This window comes from Euwallacea similis, chromosome 3 (genome assembly GCF_039881205.1).
Source record: "Euwallacea similis isolate ESF13 chromosome 3, ESF131.1, whole genome shotgun sequence".
In the NCBI taxonomy this organism is placed as follows: domain Eukaryota; kingdom Metazoa; phylum Arthropoda; class Insecta; order Coleoptera; family Curculionidae; genus Euwallacea; species Euwallacea similis.
The window spans coordinates 459,698-483,732 of record NC_089611.1 but is presented as its reverse complement, the minus strand read 5'-3'; the positions used below and the strand labels follow the sequence as shown (position 1 = coordinate 483,732).

The 24,035-nt window shown below is 32.9% G+C and overlaps 1 protein-coding gene across 3 annotated transcripts in view; it reads left to right on the top strand.

Moving 5' to 3' along the window:
* Dgk (diacyl glycerol kinase 1) overlaps nt 1–24,035 on the top strand; it is a 100,201-nt gene that overhangs the window by 2,971 nt on the left and 73,195 nt on the right. For all 3 annotated transcript variants that reach the window (XM_066406159.1, XM_066406158.1, XM_066406157.1), the window contains exons 2-3: nt 9,000–9,134; nt 21,301–21,377. In XM_066406159.1, coding sequence (XP_066262256.1) covers nt 9,068–9,134; nt 21,301–21,377 — 144 coding nt within the window. In that variant the 5' untranslated portion in view covers nt 9,000–9,067. The remainder of the gene's footprint in view (nt 1–8,999; nt 9,135–21,300; nt 21,378–24,035) is intronic.

Here is a 24,035-nt window from a genome sequence, read left to right as displayed (position 1 = left end):
TTTTCAAACAATACAAAACGCCTAGGTCCTCTTTACATTTCAATGTCTCAAGTTCAGAGATATTTATTGAATTTCTTTTTATTCGTAAAGGTTTGTCGAAAATATTCTGACATATGTTTATAAACGTAGCCATTGTTAGTTAACTTCTTTCTTTGCCATATATCTATTAGAAAAGTACTAAGTTTACTTCTACCAGATCTTTTTTAAAGTTAACATTATTTTATTTCTGTAAATGTTGATGTGAGTAATTTTGTAAACTCTTAAGTTTGGTAACGTGATTTATATTTTCATCTGTTCGTTCCACGTTTTAAAACTTATAGGCGTCTCCCGGTATTCAGTTCTCTCCCTTATCAGTGTTCTTTATTGTTGTTTCTTTCACTGGCATCAAGCGTTTTGACACTAAATATGAGATATCATTTATTTAATTGAATTTTATTTCCCTAGATAAAGCTGCTCTTTGCCAAATATATTTTTCATAAAAAAAACCGTATTTTGACTACAATTGCTATTATCACTTACATTCGCCGATTATTATTAATTAACCTCGTATAAAACCACTGAGAAACACTAAAAACGCAGAGAAAAAAATTGTTTCTTGATTGTATTAGTAAAAATATTTTTATCGACTTTTTAAGTAACAATTGTAACCAAGAACGAAATTTTATCGCGATAAATTTTCTGTCAATATTTGTGAGTAAAAATTCTGTGAAGGTAACTCAGCACAAATACTTAGTGTTTGGTTCTCGAAATTCTTCTCCAAAAATGTTATATCTTTTTAGATCAGTATGCGTTTATAGAATCTGGATCAGAAAAGAATTGCTTTGAAACTTATTGATAATTTTCATTGCACTTGTTATATTACATATGACTATATTATTAGACAATTAGTAGGTCATTTTCAGGGAACTTGATTGTATTGGAGCATCACAGATTAATCATATGAGGGCTCCTGATTAGAGATGAGGACAACATTTAGGATAGGGCTTGGCATAATCGTAATTCGTCAAAGGGCCGTTGGGTCCAGCTGCTATACCACATCTGAAATAACGCCAAGTTAGTAAAATTATCGGTTTTGCAAATAATTAGCTAAATATTTATGCAATTGATTTCTGTGAATGATCTTTTAGACAAGTGGTAGTCTGTAAAATTATGCAACGTAAGTGTTATATAGATAAAGTTCGGATATTTTTGTCTAATTCCTTTCTAACAAACAATTATGGATTTCGGTATTTCTTTATTATATTGACGATTTGATAGTATACATAATAGAAGGAGAATTACCGCACAAATAAATTGATGATAAATCTAGAGTTGCAGAAATACTTACGATTCAAATACTGTTACACCATCCGAGCTGCAGGTAGCTCGTTGACAGAGGCCTTTTAAGTCATATTCCTGACCCTTTCTTAACGGTCCTGTTTGCTCAGTCCAGCAGTCACCTGGTTTTCCTATTTTTTTAATTAGGTAAATTAAATATCAAAGGATATAATTAAATATTTTTTTCTTGAAGATATTTCTATTGGCGAGAATTGTAATTATCATAATTAGAATCAAGTGAAATAAAAAATACCCGGGGTTGTTTTTTGTCTATGTAATAAAAGAATACTTTCTGTGTAATAGTTTGTCAGTTAGAAACAACAGAAATTACGAGTAAGATAATATTAATTTCTGTACTGGATTTGAAAGAATGCTAATGTTCAACAACATAATTTTTGTTGAATTGGCCTGTTGCCACGAAATAAAATAATATTAATAATTAATTCGATTTCGAAGGCGATAAATTACAAGTTTTAATACCAAAGAATTGCTAGACTTGGAGTTTTCGAATAAGGTTGTTTATACTATTCTATCACATTATAGCAGATTATACATATAAAGTTTCAAACAAGATGCTACTCGACTCCACATTCAAATTTAAATTTTTAACATGAATAGTGGTGCGGACATAGTGGTGGATAGAGGATTGCAGTCAAACATGTCCCCCTTGAAACAATTCGTCTATATAGAATTATACTGTCGTAAGTGTCAAAATCTTGAAAACTGATATTTCTTTTTTTCTTGAAGAGTCTAACACTAAAGCTTCATAAAAAATATCGTATGTAATAAGTTTTTTCTTTGTTAATGTAAAAAATTTGGAATTACGTAGTCATTAAATAATAATAATAATCGTAATAATACAGTTAAATATTTGGACCTCATTGTTTCTGATACAGGTTAAATGTACATACGACAGAATAATTCTATATGGACGAATTGTTAGCATTTATCAGGATTTACAGTGCACATACACATGTATGTATATGAAATAGGCTAGTTTTACTTTGCGTAGTAAACATTTTTATTACTCTTCATTTATACATTCATGTCTCATATTAACTTGTATCTTCTTTGAGATCATTTTTGTATTAAGGTGCTCAAGCGAAAGCATTTTCATAATTCATAAATAGTATCCGAATACATCACTTGTTGGTGAAAGATTAATCGTAATCATGAAAATTGCCCTGTTTTGTCAATTATTCTAGCTGATGTCTTTTCAATGGTTTTCTTAGCTTTAGTTTTCCAAAAGAAATCTGCCACTGAGTAATAGAAGTTTCATTTAATTTGTCTTTTCTTGAAAGAAGGTAAACATATTATTTTAAGATTGATTAAGCTAGTAAACGCTTGCTTTTCAGGAAAAGAGAAAGGTTTACTCGATATATGAAACAATACCTAATATACAATAAACTATCAATTAAAGACTCATTCAAATTCAGTTTTTAAATTGGCTTGTTTTTATTCACATCATGTCGAACATTATATTCGGCTATGATTTATGTAGGTTTAATAAAAAATGGATTGTCTTAAACGTGTATTGTTTACCTTAATATTGGGTTTAAAGGAAGAAAATCTACAACATAAACTGGTATCATGTGGAATTTCTTAAATTTCAAGTATTTCCCCTAAGAAATATTTGAGGAAAATAGAGCAGTTGAACTTTGGTAGGAGTATTGGTCTGCGACTGTCTGATGAGTGCCAACAAGCATGAAATCGCTAACAGTGTGTATCGGGGTCCTGAGTCCACTGATTCAATGTGGAATATTTTTTGATACTCGAGTGTAATTGTTGGGGTTAGTGGAATTTCATAATCTCAAATGTAAGTAAGTTTTTTTTTTAATTTTCAAAAATAAAGTTTTCTTATTCAAAACAGTTGAAAAAAATTGGTTTCATTTCGTAACTAGTTGTAAATAGAACTCGAACTAACTTCAACATCATCGACTATACCTTATACCTTCCGATACAATGGGGCGCTTCAAGATAAATGAACCACTCTGTACCTACAAACTGTTCCTGATTAATGATTTTTTCACTTATGCCCATATTTCTCGGTATTTCCTCCTCACTGCACTCGCCTGTCCTCACCACTGCACATGTTTCAATACCTGATAGTAAAATCAATTTAGACTCTTGGAATTTACACTGATTTAATATATCTCGCTGTATCATTCAGGATATTTACTGTTCCTGATTAATTTGATCTGGAAAGCGTCAAGTCGTCGAAACGTTTTTGAGGATTAGGTTAAGTGTTCCGCCAAGATAATTTTTTTTCGATTTGAAATGTGACATTTAAAATAAATTAATTTCGCCTATTTAAAAAATTCTAAAAAAGGGAGCAGTAGATTTCTCTTTTTGCATGCAAGAAAAAAAATGAAAAAGAAATATTTCTAGATGACTAGATTTCCAAAATTTATTACTATGGCCATGTCCAAATATGCAAAAGTCATTAATATACAATTTTCAAGCAGTTATCAATCCCAACTTTTGGAGGGGGATAACTTAGAAGGGGGCAGTTTCGGACGTAAATTCATATGAATTAATACCTTTATTTTTTGCCCAAGGATTACCTGCTGAAGAGCATCGCATATATTAGGAAACGCAGTAATTGATTTCAATTGATAATATTCCACTTTTTTATTGTATTTAATAACTAGGTCTTAGATTCACACATAACATACTTGTCTGTGACCCAATCTTCATATAATAATTTACAATAGTGGATATCTTGAGAAAAATGTCCTATTTTCAAAGTTATATGGGATCTACCCATATAATCCATAATAAACTTGTACTTGCCACCACGTTTTGTGTTTTAATAATTTCCAGAAAAACCCGATTAAAACAAAGTTATCAAAATTGTTAAATTCAGCATTTCTAATGCCAATTCATCAGTGTATTGGTCTAACAACAGGTTTTTCTAACCGAGGTGTGTATTTATATAAGTACTTTCATTTACAAATCGATAGATGCAAATATTTTGCGATCAATCCACAAGCAGTTTTATTCAGTGTGCGTTAATCATATTTATCGAACGTTATTTTGACATCAAGACTGTTGTTATGTAGTTCCTAGTATTAAAGAATTTTCGTATATGAAAATATATAAAGAATAACCGAAACTAACTTGTACAATATGAATCTGGATTTTGGTCTAAATAAAAAACTCCAATCAGTAATTGAAAAGCTTTCAAATCATCATTTTCAACGAAAATATCCGAAACTGGCTTAGTTTACGAACTTGGAAATTGATTCCTAACAGTTATTTACGTGTAGAGAGCTGAAAGAAAAAGATTACGCCCGCGGCTGAAGTTTGAGACTCGATGCGAAACAGAGGGCCTTTATTGGGTCAAGGGCGTAGTAATTTTTCTTTCGGCCGGTTTTAACGTACAATTGATATTTTCTTAAACTTCTATATGGAAGTAGAATAATATTATACCTAGTTATTTGATTAAAGGGGTTAAAAAATTAAAAGACGTTGTTTTTACGGCCCGTTGCCAAGAGTGACAGACGCTTTTGTAACATTACGGCCCGTTGCCCTGAGCGATGGTTCGTAAAAATAAAACAACACCCGTTGGTCGTAAAGGAATTGTGTGCGTCATAGAAACTAAGATGTAAACAAACAGTTACATCTATACATTTGTGAGTAAAATTTCTTGGAAATCTCTTTTAGAGCTATTTTGAGTTATTCAAATTAAGGGGGTAAACCTCTTTTTAACGCTAAACAGGAACATTAATTTCCCAGTGATGTCAATTTTCGATTCTATTTGAAATATTCCTTGCATACTAAAGAAAAAGAGGTTCGAAACATTTGTTTTTTCTTGTGGATATCTTTGAAAATACTCGAAATGTTTTCAATCTTAAAGCAGATTCTAAATGAACATTAACTTCGGCACAATTTCATTTATTTAATCGATCCTCTATCTTGTATGGTTTAGAAGCTTCCCACACATTCCCACGAATTGGAGATATCTTGTATATTTCGTGGGTGACTGCTTCAGAGTAACAACACGATGGCAGAATTGTATTGTCAAAATATCAAATTTGAGAGATAAATGACCTTTTCTGCATGAAAAGTCCTCTCTTATCCATATATTTTTAGAGCACTTATATCTACATAAATATAAAATTCACATAAAAAACTGGATAAACCCAATTCTCATTTAATAATAGATGAAATGTGACGAATCTTTTCTTTCGAATTACATTTGTAATAACATTAAATACCGAATTCTAATGGCATATCATGAATTACTTTTCTAAAGTAAATACACCTTTCTCTAAAAGGATGTATTGCTAAGCCTGACGATAATTCAAAAAACTAAATTTCCTGCGGCAAGGGAAATAGGAACTAACCCAAAAATAATTAAATACAAATATCTACACTAAAGTGGTTCATACTTATACCATCCCTGCATGAAGCTCTCACACAAGGTTGTTTTTTTTTTGTTAAGGTTCCTATGTTTGTAGTTCATTTATGGCTTTCCGAAGCCTTTATATACTTGATTTTTAAGTTGTGTTGCGGTCCATTATTCAATGGTTCAATTTCGCCGATTAGTAATGTATCGATTTTGCTTCTTTAGAAATAAAATTAAGTCAACGTGTTTTTTCCATGACACTTGAAAAAGTTTCATTTGCGTCTTCATCAAATGCAAATGTAAATTAACCAAATATTGTATTAGTTAACACACAATCAAAATATAACTGTTACGATGATCACTATAAACAATATGTTCGATGCTGCAATATTTCCCTCCAAATTTCGTCAAGCCTATCGCGACCAGTATTAAAAACACGTGATAATTTCTCGACTGATTATTGGCCAACGAAAAACACCCCCTTCCCCCATTATCGAAAAAACGCAGACCACGTAGGAAACTATTGCGCAGGGAGGGGAAAGTATTTTGTGTTGCGTTCGACTTAGCGCTTTAACGTTTGCCATTCTGCCATCCACAACTTTTATTTTTATTGTCTTCGGTCTTTGTGTCCTGGCGATCGATAAAATGGTCCAGTTTCTGCGGATCAGTAATATTCCTGTTTCCTTTTTTCGGAAATTAAATTGAATTAACGTGTTTTTTTCATTATACTCGGAAAAATTTAATTTGCATTTTACACTAATTGTAGAATTGTTTAAATTTTGGTTAACAAAATGTTTAACACTGTTTTTTTCAAGGTTCAGAAAAATGAATACAAAATAATTAAGGCAGATACTGTGGTTCTCCAAATATAAATTAACCAAATATTGTATTAGTTAAAGTAATCAGGATGTAGCTTTTCCGGTTATCATTATAAGCAGTACGTTCGAGTGCTACAATACTTCCTTTCAAATCTCGTAAAGTCTATGACGATCAGTGTTTAAAACACGTGATCATTTCTCGATTTGTTATTAGTTACGAGAAACTCCCCTCACTTTCGAAAGGGCGCAGATAATGTGGGGACGGTTGCGTAAGGAGGGGAGAGCAAAAACTATGTTCCGTTCGACTTAAACGATTCCGCAATTTTGATTTTTATTGTCTTCGGTCTTCCTGTCCTTATGATCGATAAAATCAAATATAATATCGAACGATTTGAAAATGAATATGCATTTGAAAAAATGGAACTCGGGAAAGCTCATTCCGGTGTTCGAAGGTAAGTAGTTATGATAGATGTTATACTATATCCCTGTATTAAAGTTTAAAATATGTATAGTTTCTTATCTTTCAGTATGAGAAATCATCTCCAACCACACCAAAAAGTTTACTTTAAAAAGTGGTGTTTACTGTGTAACTATGTGAGTTTTGTGTAGTATGATTTGTGACGTTGCTGTTAATACGTAATATTCGAAATCATTGCTGATTAAGTACTTAAGTCTATAGGAACTTTAAGTTCCTATAGACATTTCATGAGTTATTTATCTTGTAGTGGTAACAAGTGGAGGAAGTCTCGTAGTTCGAGTTGACGCCAATTTAACTGCTACAACATACTGTTTAACACTTATTGTCTATGCTAAATTTTTTGGCATGTTTGAGAAATTAATTAAATGTTAAGCAGTTTTTTAGCTTATTGTTATCGAATATAATTTTCTTGAGTTTATTACCTAAATTTAGTAGGGTCATTTCACGTATTGTTTTGTTCAATGTTGGTATATTACCTGGAAGTTTTGGAGCTAAAGCGAGGGCCGATAACACTACAGCTAATCCGGCGAAGAAAACCAATAAGAATAGCGAGAATTTCATATTAAATAGCTCTGAAGATTGCTTTCGGAACCGTACAACTGTTTCCAAATTGTCTTTAAGTGCCTCCTTTTATATTTGCTTCTTTACTCGCGATGCCTACGCTAAACCGGTAATAATTTCTATGTAAATGTTGTTAATTAAAAAAACCTGCAACTACTTATGCGATAATGTTTATTTCTGTACTCATTTCAACATAAGAAGATATTGTTAAATAAAAATAAAATATGTATATTTTATTAGCCTGCATAGTCTCGGATTGTATCGTAGTCATCAATTTAAAATTGATTATCCTATTAGTTGTCTCATGAGGCCAAGTGCGAAAAATAAAATGTAAATAAGATTAAGATTTGATGAAAAGTAAATTAATAGCTGCAATAAAGAGATTAGAAATGAATGAGATCTACTTTAATTATAATACATGGTGAATTCTCTAAAGAATCCGTTTGATTTTAAAATCAAAATTTTAACAGCTTTTGAATGAGTTCCATTTATGGTTAGTTTGGTTTGCTGAAAAGTGTTAGGTTTTTTGGTTTATGCTGAAATTATAGAATTTAATCACCCTTTTAATTCAGAAAATTATCACTTTATTTATCCAAGTTAGAAGAAATATAACATATTATATGATTTGTGATAGGTCTCAGAGCTAAGATCGTGATTTGGCGTATATTTTTAGATTGTTCAGCAAGTATTTGCCATTAGATCAAATCGAAATAATGTCTATCTATTGAAATTCGAGTTGGCTGTACACGAATCATTCGATGCAAGAATCAGGCGCTTGAAATTTGGTTTTCTTGATTTTCTTGAATTGACAATTGTTAACCGCTTTCAACGCGAATTTTATTAAATTCCTTTAGCCTACTGCAACCGCAAACGAATACCATTTTCCAGTAAAATAACTGAATCTCGACATCACAATGTAATCAACCGTTTTTAGTAATCGTGAAAGGGAAAAGCCACTCCATATTTCCAGCAGTCCCTGGTAATAGCCAATCGAATTTTCATTACTTACATTTTATCCGCTATCCGCTTGAGCAAATATCATAAATTAGAAAGCACTCTAATCATATTATATTTCTGTTTATTTTGCCAATTATTATATTGACTTACCAAATCCTTTGTTGGAATTTTCGGCCTAAGCAAATATACAGAGATATCTGAATTAAATAATTAATCACCATCTTCTGTTTAATATCGCTTTTGTGATGTCATAATATGTGCTACTGATGCTTGAAAGCTTTGAAAATTAATAAAAAAATATATGAGATTTGTTTTTGCAATACACGCCGTATATTTTGAACCCCTTAATAAGCGTTATGAAGAGGGCAAAGAAAAACTATTTCATTATTGCTCCCTCTGTTGTAGAACTATTATTGTCATGTGGTAAGCTACAAGTTCTGTAACAAAAAGAAGATATAAATATTAAATTCTAAAATCAGATGTATCTATAAAGGAAAAATATTTTTTGACATTGCAGATGTTGCATCCGACCTGATTAATTCCTAAGACTCATCCTCCTCCAAACTGGAGTCAAGTCTGGAAGCAATGTCATCTCTGCAGTGGGAGAAACTCTCTCCACAGGAGTTTCAGCAGCTGCAGGATTTGGCTGAATGTGAGTAAAGAAGTTATTTACGTAGCTATTACTTTTCGTAGTTAAGAGGTAGTCTATTTTAATGGTAAAAATGCTAAATGTTTCCCATTCAGCAAAGCTGTGTTCATCTCAAATAAGCGGCTATTAGGATTGATTACATTTTATATTTTGGAGCAACTAGAAAAATGTAAAACTCTTTCTGCTTCTTCTTGTTCCTTTAATAACTCGATTTCTAACACAAACAAGGTAGAAATAATGGAAAGAGTTTCCTCGTTTTCCCTCACTGTGAATGCTTAGTAAAATTTTCATTTTTGAAAGCGTTTTAAATGTGGATAACCACATGAAAATTCTCTCTTCTTGTAGGTTCTATTAAGTATGGATTTTAGACTCGGTCGCTGTAAATTCTCTCACTTCAATCCATTGATTTTTAAATGATGGTCCTGGTATGTCACTAATTTTTACCAAATGCAAATTATACTTTTTATAAATAATGCTTGAAGCAAAATATTCTCAAAAAATCATTTGCGCAGAACCTCTATTTGGACAATTAGTATTTTTCGTAACTTCTCGTAATGTCTGATGAGTGGCCATGTAGTGTCGTCAAGCAAGCTCCGACATATGTAGTATTGATTTCTTATCAATCAATTTGCAAATCCTACCATGCCCAATTACCATGCATTTCGATATCCTTGATGAAATAACTTACGGAGTTTAGCACCCGCCCAGAAGTTACTGACGGGACCATCGAAGAAGGAACTTCAATTGCTGATGTGGTTAAGCAGGCCACGAATTCCATTTGTCGCTGCGGTTTACGCAGGAGAAGAACTGCTTTTCGCCCACTGACAATCGTTGAGGAATCGAAATAAGTGTAGGTCGTTTTTTCTGCACAATAGTCTTCAAAAAAGCGATAATTTTTTTATGCTTCATTTTATGGAAGAATGGTAAGTACATTAGTCACATCTGATTTTAAAAATTAAGAATGTGAGATAATGCAGCTGTATGAAGAGCTGTCTATACTTTTTTCCTCTTTCCTGCTAAGTATTCATTGACAAACTTTCTAAATGTTAAATTCCGATTTTTTTAACGTAGAGTACTTTACATACGAAAGCCCTACTAAAGTTCCAAGTCAGTCATAAATTACCACAGAAGAAGTTCATCTAATCTGAATAGCGAGTAAAACTTTTCCAACGTTTCCAACGAGTCATTTCTCTGCCCACTAGATTTCCATGGAAAGTTTTCGAAAAGAACGGATCATCCTTTGATGTTCATCTTTTGTCGAATTGTTCGTTTAATATAAGCTGTACAATTTCCGCCGGGATATATGTATGTATATTCTCCTCATTGGAATTTCCCGGGCATTTTTATAAAAATTCTTCCAGTCGATGGTTTACATTTTCTCCCTAAGTGGAGTTTCCTTGTCACCGAGGCGGCAATAAAACGGTATAGGGTGAAAGAGAGAGAAAAAATAGAAACGTCAATATATTAGTCTGTTTCGACGGGATGCCGGGATTTGGAAAATTGTTTTCAATCGTGCCGGAGGACTGATCAAATATTTGGACGAATCTATCGAACTTTGAAACAGTGCCCTAGAAGGTGTCAGGCAATAGGTAGACTGGATAAAATGTTTGAGTTGCACTTTTCAGATGTGTATTTTTCTCCCATATTTACGGCCTTAAATAATGCCATTCTCTCAATTGAAGGCTTTCATGCAACAGCAACACTACAGCGCTTTGTTGCAGCAGTTGCACTCCCTTGGATAAATTCAGGCAGTAATACGCGTTACCTCTTTTAGTGAGTGCTTCAGCGAAATATAACGGCTGCAATAAACCACTGCAGTCTGATGCTTTTTCCTGAATGCCCCCATTGAAGTGCCGACTTAAGGCGGCAACGGCTCCTACAGACGGATGACTTGGTGACGTCACTGAGTAGTGCCACTCGGTCGCTGTAAATTCTCTCACTTCAATCCATTGATTTTGAATTAAGCTATCCAGACGAACCACTGCCACGCGCGACAATCGCAGCGAGTGGCGAATTCCAGTTTCAAGTGGCGCCCAGAGAGAGAAGCGCCTGCACATACACATGAGCGATTCTGGTGGCGTCGGCTCTCTTGGGTGGTTCGAATGAATAAGAATTATTAACGCGTAAAATGTTCATTGTTATTGGGTGCACCGATGTAAATGAACGTCTCTGACGAAAGGGTTTGCATTGAAGAAGAGCGAAAAGTAACAAATTTCCTCGTTAGAATCCGTTTTCTTCTCGACCAAATTGTATACCACCGCATATGAACGATTTCTCTTCCCGTGGTCCCTTTTGGAACCAAGAAAAATGCGTCAATGATACATGAACCTCGTCAAACTAAATTTGGTCAATTTAAGTTCAGGAACGTGCTTCGAAAATCTCTACGCCGCGTGGGAAGCCGACTTTAATTTTGAAGCAAATCATGACATCGATTGCCCGTTTGACTCTTTTCTAACCAATTTTATCGAAGTCTTCAATGTTATTTTTCCTTTTTGCCAGTTTTTACTTCGGCATCACCTGAATAAAAATTCAAGACCATTTTCAAGCCAATCACAGCTCGGCAATAAACTTTCATTACAGTAAAATTGGAGAAACTCAATTAATGTGTAATTAGGTATCCTAAATTCGACGTCCTGTCTAAACAACAATTATTATCCGAGCCATGATATAAATAGCGTTCAAGATTAACGCCCGAAGTTCATTGCTAAGCTGCCAAACTAAATAAAATCCGTCCGGAGATTAAACGGGCGTGGTCGCCAATTGTGATATAAATAGACAAATATTTGCAGATATATCCATATAATTGGATTTTGCATAAATGGGCACTAACAGTCAGTTGTTTTTGTCATAATGATGACCTAGTTTTAGTGTTTTTTTCTGGACTGATGTTTATCGGAAGTTTTCGAAAGTCGATTTTAGCTGTAACGAAAACTCTGAAAAATCAGGGAAGGATTTAAAAATACGATCAACAACTAAGAAAAATATATAATGGTGAGTTACCAAGAGGTAAAACAACGAAAAACCGAAATGCCCAAATATTTGTTCGCATATGTTTTTCGAAATGAATACTTTCAGTCTTACTAGTTTCAACACAAATAGAAGCCTACCTCTTTTATATGATAGAAATCGTACGTCTATTAACTGGGAATTATAGTTCCACATATCAAAATGATCTAATTTTTCGACCATCTATATACATATGTATATGTATGTATTGCCAATTGTAAAGACAAGGACTGAGAAAAATAAATAACCAAAAGCTCAAAAATGGAAGACCATGCACTTATCAACTCACCATTAACTGAAAAAGAGAATCTACATGAAAAGCAGATACAGAAGATAGCAGTAAAAGTGATTATATTTATTGTCAATTTTATTGTCTAGTTACTAAATGAATCTTCCGAATCTATCCATTTGTTTATCTGACTTTTTCTACTTTTTATTTAATATTTCAGTATATCATGTGCAGGTAATAATTAATGCTTTAATCTATTATAGTCTATAAGTTCCTAATAAATTAATATATCTATAAGTTCCAGAATAAAATAATTCATTGAATGATTGAATATAAATAGATAAGATATTTTCAATTATTGCACGCAAAGTTGCACCAATACTCGATTAAACCATTCATGAGATTTTTATTTACGCGTGAATAATTTATTTGTGTTATATTATTGAAACCGGTAAGCCTAATATTAAATGATCAATATTATACATCTGCTTAAATGCCATGACGTGGCTGTAAGAAATTTTAACTAGACGTTATCCAGACAACTTATATGCTCTGAATAACTCGATAGTTAGGTCAGTGTTTATTTAGTATAAAGAAGTTGTTTGTTATGCCATACGCAATAACAGACCTAAATGCGATTAGTTTGTTGAAATTTCTATTGTTTTGAATGATTTTTGGTGCATTGGTTTGGATGGTTTATGCCTTTAATATAAGAAGAATTATACATTAATTGGATTCCACCAAACTATGCGGAAGGGATTATGATATTGCAGAGCATATTTTTTATTAGAAGGAAATTTTTATATTAAGTCTATGCAAACCTTCTGAATAGCCCTACGATATTGCACCTACATTCAAATGGATACTTATCCAATATTTTCATTGAAATAGCTAGAACGTTCAATACTTAATGGAAAATGTAAACCATTTTGCGCCAAATTAAGCCATTTAAATTCAGCGAAGGTATAAAGTACGGCATTCATTTTTCTTGTGTCAATATCTCTATCGATTTATCCGCATATAGCATCTAATTTGCAAATTCTGATATTATAAATTTAAACTTAAATATATTACTATTATGTCGCTCTGAAAGTTTCTTCGACTAAAGTGTAGATATACTATACTCGTACTTTCCCACATGATTTTCCTACTTGTTTACAGGATGTAACATAAGTAGGGGTTTTCCTTTTAACACGACGTAGATCTAAAAAAACTAAGCAATATTTTTATATAACATTTTTTCGAAATCTCAAAAAGAACCGAAATATGCGCCTATGAAAGTTTTAATAAGTACCATGTCTTTAGCTACTACTGACTCCGGGACTGGCTACAAAAGGTGTTCGAAATTTTCTCCAGTGGTTTCATTTGCACAAATTGTCGCTCGCTTTATCCACGACTCTGTGCATGCTGTTAGAAGAGATGGTTTTCCTCTAATGTCAACAACATGTCCACCAATTCGTGATTTGAGTAATTATGGACCATTGTCAATTTAAGAGTATCAATAGTGATAGTTATTAAAAATAACACCTGAAGCTAAACTTCACAACTGATTTTTGAGCGGCATGGGTAAATTGCATAAAAACAGTAAACATTAAATGTTTTTTGCGTATTTACAATAGCGGATCATTTTTTGTGGGACATTTTATTTCGTTTACATTGAATTTACTATTTTATGCCGGAATGGATTTAGATTTTATACAAACATTTATTAAAACTCATCTGCGCATATTTCGTGTTTTTTGAGATTTCGAAAAAATGTTATATAAAAATATTGCTTAGTTTTTTGAGGTCTATGTCGTGTTAAAAGGAAAACCTCTACTTATGTTACACCCTGTATATATTTCAATATTTTTCATATATTTTGATGATAAAAGTAACCTAAACATCATGTTTATTATACTGTAATATATTTAGTTTAAATGTCAAAGTACTCGAGGATCGAGGCTTAGCAATTCCTTACTTAATTCATAAAGGAACAAATTGTCTTCAAGCACAAAATTCACATCTATGTATCCCCCATGGAAGTGCTATGGTTGTGTTCGCAATTATAAGCACTTCACGAACTTAGTCACTTTGCGTTATTTTCTATAGTTTTTCCTGTGATAAAGGTTCATTTCGGAAAAAAAGGTTTAAGTTGTATATCATGAGAATATCTGGGCGTTCTTCTTTTTCTACATTATATTGAACTTCCCTCTAACATATTTATGATTGAAGATGTTTGAGAAACTTTTCCGGTCTCAGAGCCTTCTCCCATACAACAACTTTCTAGAGCGGGCTCGAGTGATAATTTTCATATTTTTTATGTTTTAAAATTTACCATTGGTTTCATTATACTTAATAATGTCTCAAGTTCAGAACTTTTCAGTTGGTAGATCAAAATCCTCGCTTCAGAGTCGTTGCTTCCAACTGTTTCTATTATACATAGCGCTAGAGGCTTTTTAATGCATTAATCTTTTTCAGCTTCACTGAAGATTTTTTAACGATGATAACGAAATGGATGCTGGATGGAAAGGCTTTTTGAGATTAATTTATCATGATTTTAAAAATCATATGACAGGATGACAGTCGCCTCTCTTATTACCTTAATGGCTTTGTTGACACTTTACTTGGAATAACTTTACAGCATTGCGCCCCTTTTTTAATAATCTATGACAGATCGTTTTAACGTTAATAGAACAATGGAATTAAGTCCATGATTCAGTCGCTGTAAACAATTCCCGAGAACAAATAAAAGCAGCGACAAATGAAAATCCAGGTTTACTGCAATGCATTAAAACACTGGAAATAATCTCCTTTCAAAATTAGTAGATTCAAAATGAACATTGGTAAGGCCCGGTATTTCCTTTGGACTGGCTGTTACTCAGGTTACGTTATAGTTTGCCGAGACAACGGTACAGTGAAAGCAGAGAGATTAAAAAGCACAATTTGGACCGTAATTTTTCTTTTTTGCTTTCATTGCAACTAAAATTGATACTAAAAGGACAACATTTCATGGCAATTGTCAATAAAATGAAAATAACTCGTTCACAAACAGCACTTGAATAGGAACGTAATGCTCGGCTAAACCGACATATCGCATGACAGGAACAAATAGTAGGTAATTAACAAGAGTCAATTAAGGGAGTGGAGTGTGGATGGCACGTTTTGCATGTGACGATACATTTTATATGATACGTTAACACCCTTAATTCAACCAAAAGAAACGGGCATGAGTATTGTATTAATAACAAAGACGAAAGGGAACCTGAATGTGACAACGCAGAGGCAAAACAGCTTGTAAAAAGTAATATTTGCATTTCAGGCGAAGGGCTATTTATCAAGGTCTTTCCGTCCTTCAGTTTCTTTATATTTTTTAAAAATGTGTTTGGGACAATCGTTCCGTGTCAAATAAAGTCAATTGAAATTTAAATAAGTAGTAAATAACATGAAACCAAATTTCCGTCGAAAGAGTTATAAAGAAGGTCGTTGATGACTGATATATTGTAAAAGTAATCAAATCGAACTCTGCAAAATACAAGAAAAATGTTCATAGGAGGAAATTAAAAAACTGGGTACAAATCAATCTATATGGAAATATTTATACATTGATGATGAGCTTCATTTCATCAGTCGACTTTTATAGAGATAGAATGAAGAAGTACCAGCTTATTTCAATGTTTTCTGCGTAATACTGAGAGTGTTTGATTGTCTATGATTACAACCCGCATTTTGTTGATTAACTTTACATAGCATTAAAACCTGTAGGGCTGATTAAAGGCATTTTCAGAAACCCGATATTGAGCGTGACACGAACAAATAGTAATTAAAAGAGGGCAATTAAGGGTGTGTATCTGAATGTGTTTGTTTTTCATGTTTTGCATGCAGCGGCAGCGATGACACTTCGTAAAATAATACCGGGATGAAAAATATAATATCGTTTATGGACCCAGAGGCTCCCTCTGAATTAATATCACGTTCCTCTATAGATCAGGGATATCTTTTGTCTAAAAAATTTGAGTTCACTCTTATCGCTTCATCGCACGTTAAGGTAAATAAAGTTGATGCTTTGGCTGCTTCCAGCGTGTGTGCGAGGCAAGACGTAAAGACAGTCGAGGTGTTAAGCCTTTAGTCAAGTGACATTTTTTAATTACAAATATTTGTTAGCTGTCGGAAGTGAGAACCACATTCCAACCTAAGATGCCAGTTCAAAACACATACACTGCCGTATAACAGACACCGCTTCAGAAAAACCACCTGTAATTGCGTATTCTTGCACCCACGCGAAGGCGCACCCATCAACATAGCAATATGGCTGTTTTTTTATTGTTCTTATCTTATCATGTTGTGTAAGAACACGTCCATTGTCAAAATAAATTTTTTGGTGTGGTGGATTTTTGGTTGATACATAGTATGTCGCAGTCTTAAATGCGGTACAGTACGGTAACAGGTACATCCGTTTTGTTTATACGGAGCAACATCATTAACCACCCCAAAAGGTTTATTCTAAAAATTGATGTAATGTATTACCGTTTGGCGACCATATTGCCGTACATGATGATTTTTTTTGGATACCCGAATTTGTTATAAAGCTAGGAATTCGTAAGAAACTAAGATGATAAGACAGCGGCCATTATAAAACGTTGCCCATACATTTATATTCATGCAGTTATCTAGGAAGCAATTGGTAAGACCACGATTGACGTTGGAAATTATTATTGACGTTAGAAATTATTATTGACATTGGAAATTATTATTGACGTTATATTACAGCCGTTATTTTACGGCATTGCGTTCCTAGGAAAGCATAGCTTAAGCCTAACTGAGTCCTAGATGAACTTAGACAGTCAAAAGCTTGCCGTATTTTACCTAGCTACAACTTCACCGTTTATTTGCTGATGTTGAACTTTCAGTCAAAGGGAGAACGCGCTATTATTGGCAAATATGTAAATTGTGTTATTAATTTATTCAAAAATTATAAATCTAATTTAAAGCGGAGCACAGGTCTATCGATCATTGGCTTGGGGTATTTTTTATGCAGTTCTTTGTTATTTTACAGGCTATGATTTTATAGCTGAGAAACATTTAAAATATTTGAAAAGAATTTGGAAAATGTAAAGGATACTAGAACTTTTTTCCCCTTTTGGGTGAATTGTTGGCCCATATCTCGGGATGTCTTTGAAGTTTTTTCGTTACAGTTATTTTGCTGTGATGGGAACATCGCTTTTTTATAAAATTTTTAATTTCTTTATAAACCTTTTACATATGACATTGTTTAATCAAACAATAACATATATCATCAATGTCAATGTTGCAGAAAGAGCTATTTCTTAAGCGACATGATGAATACTTGCGGCGCACAAAAAGGAGTTTTTGAGATATAGATGAAACTTCGTTTTTATTAGAAAATGTGAACCGTTTCACGAGCATTACAGTTCAAAAGATGTCATAATTGAAATTTGAATGATTTTAAAGCAATTCGTAGACTTGTATCAAGGACCCAGTAATAAAAAAATTACAATACAAAATAAATAGTTTTATTAGCTTTTTTTCTCTAATTTTAAACAAGAGAAAAGTTTGTTGGGCTTGTAAATAGTTTTACTCCTCATCTTGGTGTTAACCTTTACCAGTATTTACATCGATCACAGTTTCTTATTTCATTTAACTATCAAATTATCGCTTCACTTCATAAATCTAGACGATATTATCACGAGCAAAATCACCCAACTTATTTCTACTGAACTTCCTGTTTTGTATTCAGAATTTGTCATAATTTGACAAGAAAGCCCTCAACAGCTTTTCAAACCTCGAATCTTAATAAATTAGAATGCCTTTCCAAACAAATAAACTTGCTGAATCTCATGCAAAATGTATAACTCAATATACATAACATTCAGCAAGTAAATATAAGAGAGAATCCTTGGGAAATCCTTCCAAAAACAAGAAAGAGAATATGGTAATATATTGGGTTTTCGAGATCTTTACTTCCTAGCTTGTATCCCTAATATATTTCTAGACCCCGTGGGGAAACGACGGATACGAGGAAATGGGGTTTAAAATTCTTCGAATTTATTTAAGAGCCCTACATAAATATTCCGAAAGTTTTATGAAAGTAGTCTTTCAATATAGATGTATCATTTGGAGGTAAGATAAATATGGGAGTTATCGAAATTGTAGGTTTTTTCGTAAAGTTCTTTTTCTTACTTATGTAGGTGAAGGGTTTTACTTTATCAAATGTAATAACTAAAATAAATTTATGAATATTATCTGAGCGAATTTTGACAAATTGATTAAAGGGTAGAAGTTCTTTTGCAATGTTGGTCACTTCGTGTCCTTACTAGAATCAGAAAACTTTTAAAAACTTCTAAATTTTAAGTTATACATACATATGCTTATTTCGAACTTATAAATGGGGGCGGGAATGTTAGAAGATGACCTAACAGCGTTCATGCATTCTAATTTCGAAATGTACTTCCCTGCAACAACCGAAACACTAACCGTTATCAAATTCTAATTGTCATCCATTGTCCCTATTGGAAAATTACCACTTTTCTACAGCTTATATTTTATATATCTACCGCAGGAAAAGAAACAGACGAGACTTTTGTGTCTTCCTTAAGTGTTAAAGTATGTAAATTATATTGAACCAAAACGAGAAAAACATAAATTTGTCAATAAAAAGCTTCGTAGAAACGCTTCAAAGTTATTTACTATTACCCAAAATCGTTTCGCATAATTCAATTCTTACCACACTATCACTACGCCTTGCTATAAATGTGATAATGCAATGTTAAGAGCCCATTAAATTGTATGTACTCTAAATCAATTTTCTATAGCTCTATAGATAAAATATTCTATACCCCCAAACAACTATCCGCTTTAACCACATACAAAAGCTTACAAACACTATACAGATAACAGCCCTGTAGGCTACAAGGGAGTAATGGAGTATGCAGTTTGCCATTAGGGACCTATTTAACAAGCAAAATATTAAATGTTTCAGTGTTAAGGCTATGGCAAACCGTTTATGTTAAACATCAATGAAATATTTAAAGTTTGTGTTCGTAGTCTGAATTTTGAAACCATTTTAAGGAACAAATTATTTCGGTATTTTTTTATTAGTATTTATTGTTATTTATTTGTTTGGCCACTGTACTGGTCTTAGAACTAAGAAAATGAATAATAAAGACAAGTTACTCTTGTCTTCATTACTAATTTTCCTTGGTCTTTTTATTGAGTTACCTTCTTGAAATATTTTTCTTCTCCACTTAAATCCTATTTTTGGAAATTCTTGTTAGAATATGAATAAGAACGTAATGTCACCGTGCCTAAACTTTATATTCAATAAAACTTCGAGAAAAGCTGAAAAAGGAAGAGTATTCTACTGTTACTTCCCGCATTGTAACGAAATATAAGTTCTGGAGGCAAGTTCACGGTATAAACCGTTGAATTTTATTCCTCCACCTTTTCTGTATCGTTCTAAGAGCTCAAATGGAAGATTTCTATAGTTTTTCATTGAAGACATTACAGCCAATTTCAGCCCTCTTATGTTTGTCGGTGTTTAGGGTATCACTCGTAGTGTAGTCGGTTTTGGGGTTTATTCAGGATTTATGGAACATGCAACGAAATTTTTCTGGCAAATAGAAGGTGTTTTTAGTACTTATCATGTGTTTATTTGAATAAGATTTCTATAAGGCAATCAAATGATTAAATTTATAAACTAAATGTTAAGTTAGAGCGTAGTCCATACTTTGTTCTGAAACGCATATTTGTGTGGTGTGTTTCTTGCGTTTTCACGTTTTAGAAAATTAGCCAATTATAATATTTACGGAGAGTTTTGTTTAATGGACTTCTAAATGACTGACTATGTCCTAACTCTTAGTTTTCCGGACAATAGTTTCTAGTTTTCGAGCTATAGAAATGAAACGGATGGTAATATTTTCGTATTCAGTTACTGTTCTATAATAATAGAATTTACAATCTGATACTGTAGAATTGTCTTTTGACCTTTCTTAGTAAATTGTTTGCATTTATTTCATATTAATAATTGTAATTTCTCGATTTTTCTATAAGTTGAGAGAAAATAACACAAAGCAATCATAAAGCATCGGCCGAACGAAGCGAATTCCTTGAGTACCATCTGAGAATCTAGGTTTTCCAGTAAGGGAGGCACGAGTGAACAGAATCACTACCTCTTTTGTTTTTATACATTACACATTTTATACATTACAAACTGCGACACTTTGTTGAACAATGGTATAGTTTTTTCGACTAGGGTTGTCGGTAACCAAGTTAGAGCCATTCAGATCATTTACGCAGTTGATTCAAATTTCGCTTTTTATAACGCTATACTATAATTGGTGTAATTAATTGTCACCAACTTACTATGGTTGCAATGACGTTATAAACGAACTTATCATGTTCAGCGCTTTCCTACTTTAAACAGCTGTCTGGAAGAGCTCATGCGTCTCAGCGTATTTTCCAGTTGGTTGGGGATAAAGCCATGAGCCTGCAATAAGAGTTCTTTTTTTGCTTTTAAATGATTCTCTATCAGACTGAAAGCTTCTGCTGAGAAGCTTTTCATCGTATCCAATCTGGGAAGGTGAGCATATGTAGTTTGAAATATCTGGAATAAGCTGATCAGCAAGCTGCGATGTATTTGTGCGATGAAGAATGTCGAGAAGAATCCCGGTGGCATACATAAGCTGAATCTGAGTTCAATACTCATCATCTTACTTGACTAGTGTCAGAGTACTTTCATATGAACATGCAACGCAAATCAATTTGTTTATTCGTTAAGTTCAGTTCCATTAAGCCTCTAAAAGCAAGATGAGGCTGCGGGACTTGCCATATCTATAACTTTGGGTTCTAAGTTGTGGTTCTAGTCTCAGCATGCTAATTAAAATTATTTCACTTATGCTTAACTTTATAATTGTATAATGATTTTTTTTGTTTCAGATGCCACCAAGAAACTTCAGGATGTTCTGGTGGAATTTTGCGGAGCTGGACCCCCTTACAAACATAATCCAGATGGGGTAAGACTTCGATATAGCTACCTGAAATTGAATATCCCCAATTGCACAGAAACTCTTTAAATTCCTTCTACGAATATTTACATAATTTATGAATTGAGATGAACACGAGTGTATAAACTGTAAATTCATTTTGCTCTTGCATTTGACAGTATTATTTAATGATGTACGGTAGCTTAAACGATGGATTAAATTCGCAATTCTATCAATACTGCAAACACGTAGCTTTTCTGGATTCAAGTTTCTTCCTCGTTTAATCCAATTTTTCACTGGAAAATCGAGCAAGGGGTAAAAATCGATAAGGGATTTAAAAATGTTCTGTAGGATTGAGGAATAAATGGCAAGGTGATCCATCAAAAGGGGTCTTAAGACTTAAAAGATGTCGTATGTCTTATTATGTCACTGGTTAGTCCTAGAAGAGCGTACAGACATGACGCATTACGACAATATGTCTGGTTTTTTCATACTTTTCCACGAGGAAAATAGGTGCCTATGTAATATGTCTTCATTCACTCGGTTGCCACAAAAACAATTTCAGTAAGATCTTCGACATTGGCTTATGCTCCTGGATCCTGTTCCTAATAATAGCGGTAATATCGGAAGTTTATTAACTGCGAAAAAGCCATTTCCATCTATTTTTACTGGCTACATTATGAGCATTTCATAAAATTTGTAATAATTTGCTCAAACATTAGCGAGTTTAATATTTTATTTTGTAAACATCTGGCACCTAAAAATAAATGCACGTTGCACTTGTTACATTATAAATTTAATAGTGTTGATTATTTTTATTACTTCACACAAGTAGGTGTTGCAATTACTCATTGGTACTATTTCACTTTAAAGTTTAGACAAATTTGTCGGCGGAGAAAACTGCGTTATCTTTAACGAAGTCTTCTTACTTCGTTATTTATGTATGCAAGGAATCTTTTAATTTTGCCTCAAATAAGGACAGAACGGATGCTAACCACCCCATTAAAGGATCTTTTTGCGTTTCGAGAGGAACTTAACGAGCTAACAAGTCAAGGACGTGCCACGTTGAGGGTTGCAATAACGAGATAAAGATAATTTACCCATGAATCTGAACTTTTAGCATATTACGTCAAAGCGGTTAAACTGGCGTGAACATTTAAATATGGATCTTATAGCAGAAAATATTATGAAAATTGAGCCATTAAAGCCCTTTTTGGGACGAAATCCACTTTGGGAAATTACGAGAATTCCGCTATTGCTGAGCCTAAGGAGTTTAAATGCCTATTATATCGCCTATGAAAAATGCCGTATATAAGGCCATATCTCGTAAACCGCCTTAAAAAAATCTTTAATAAAATGTGTACCTGGGAAGTGAAATACCTTAAAGTTAAAAGTCTTAACAACCAATTTAGAGTTTTATTTGTCGTAAAAATATCGTTATGGTCCCATTAAACCTTATGCAATATTATTTGAATGCAGTTTAGCTTTCAATTAATTAAACCGATGATATCATTTTTATTATAGGCTTGATATAATAATCAACAAACTTCAGTTGCTGTTTATTTACAGATCTAAATACGAAAAAATACCTAATGTTGTACATGTAAAAAGATGTAATAACTTTCTAAAATAATATATAAACACTGCACGTAGCGATGAGAGATGGTAAAATATTATAAACATATACAATAGAATTATTTTTTTTACCTGAATTTTTATAATCCAGGAGAAATTGTTTGAATTATCTAGTTAAGCGTTGTTATTAAATGGCATTTTGATGTCATTGAGATAAATAGTAATTGACAACATTGCCAGGTTGATAAGAAATAAATAACACTTATTATCGTGGAGTTTATGCGAAAACCCGAAAAGGAGTTATAGTTAATTATTGTTGTTCAAGAGTATTGCTTATGAAATTCGTTATGGTTTTAAATAAATTATGAAATAAGTAGCATTTTTCTAATGTTTGAGGCTAATGAGTATCATTGTCATACCGAGGTTACCGAACCATACAAAGTCGCCTTTCTTTTGTAACATTTGGAATTAAATTTAGCAACAAACAAAAAACAAGAAATAAAGATTTTAAAATATAATTTGACTGACTCTTAAAGTCGTCATAGCCTAAAAATAATGCAACATCAAATTTTAGAAGAACTTTTAGAAAACTGTTGGGGTTGGTAGAGGAGAATGAAAACAGTATGAATTTTAACATTCATTCTCTGAACAACTAAATTTTGTTATTTTTTGCAAAAATCTATGTTTCTCCCATTTCTACTGTAGCTTTGTTATTTTTGAATTACCATCGTGTATTCAAAAATATTGAGGATTTAGACGAATACGACATTCTTTGAAATACATGATATTTTGCCTCGAAATTCGTGTCGCTTTTCCGGGGATTTAGACCCAACAGTAACTTTCTCCAGCCAAAGCAAGCTGCTATTAAAGCCTTTTTCAGTCCCCATCGAGTAGCTTTTAACGACCACCCACTTAACTTTCACGATTGAAATGTTGTTACCAAAGGGACTGGTATATCAGACCCGCAGTGACCGAGCCCTTCAAAGTTTTATTTCTGCAAGAAGTCTGCGGGTGTTCCTGTAGAAACGAAGTCTGGATCACATATAAAGCTTGAGTGACGATAATTCCAGGCAGCAGGCAAGCTATCGTTATTAGTTTTCCAGTTTCTGGAAA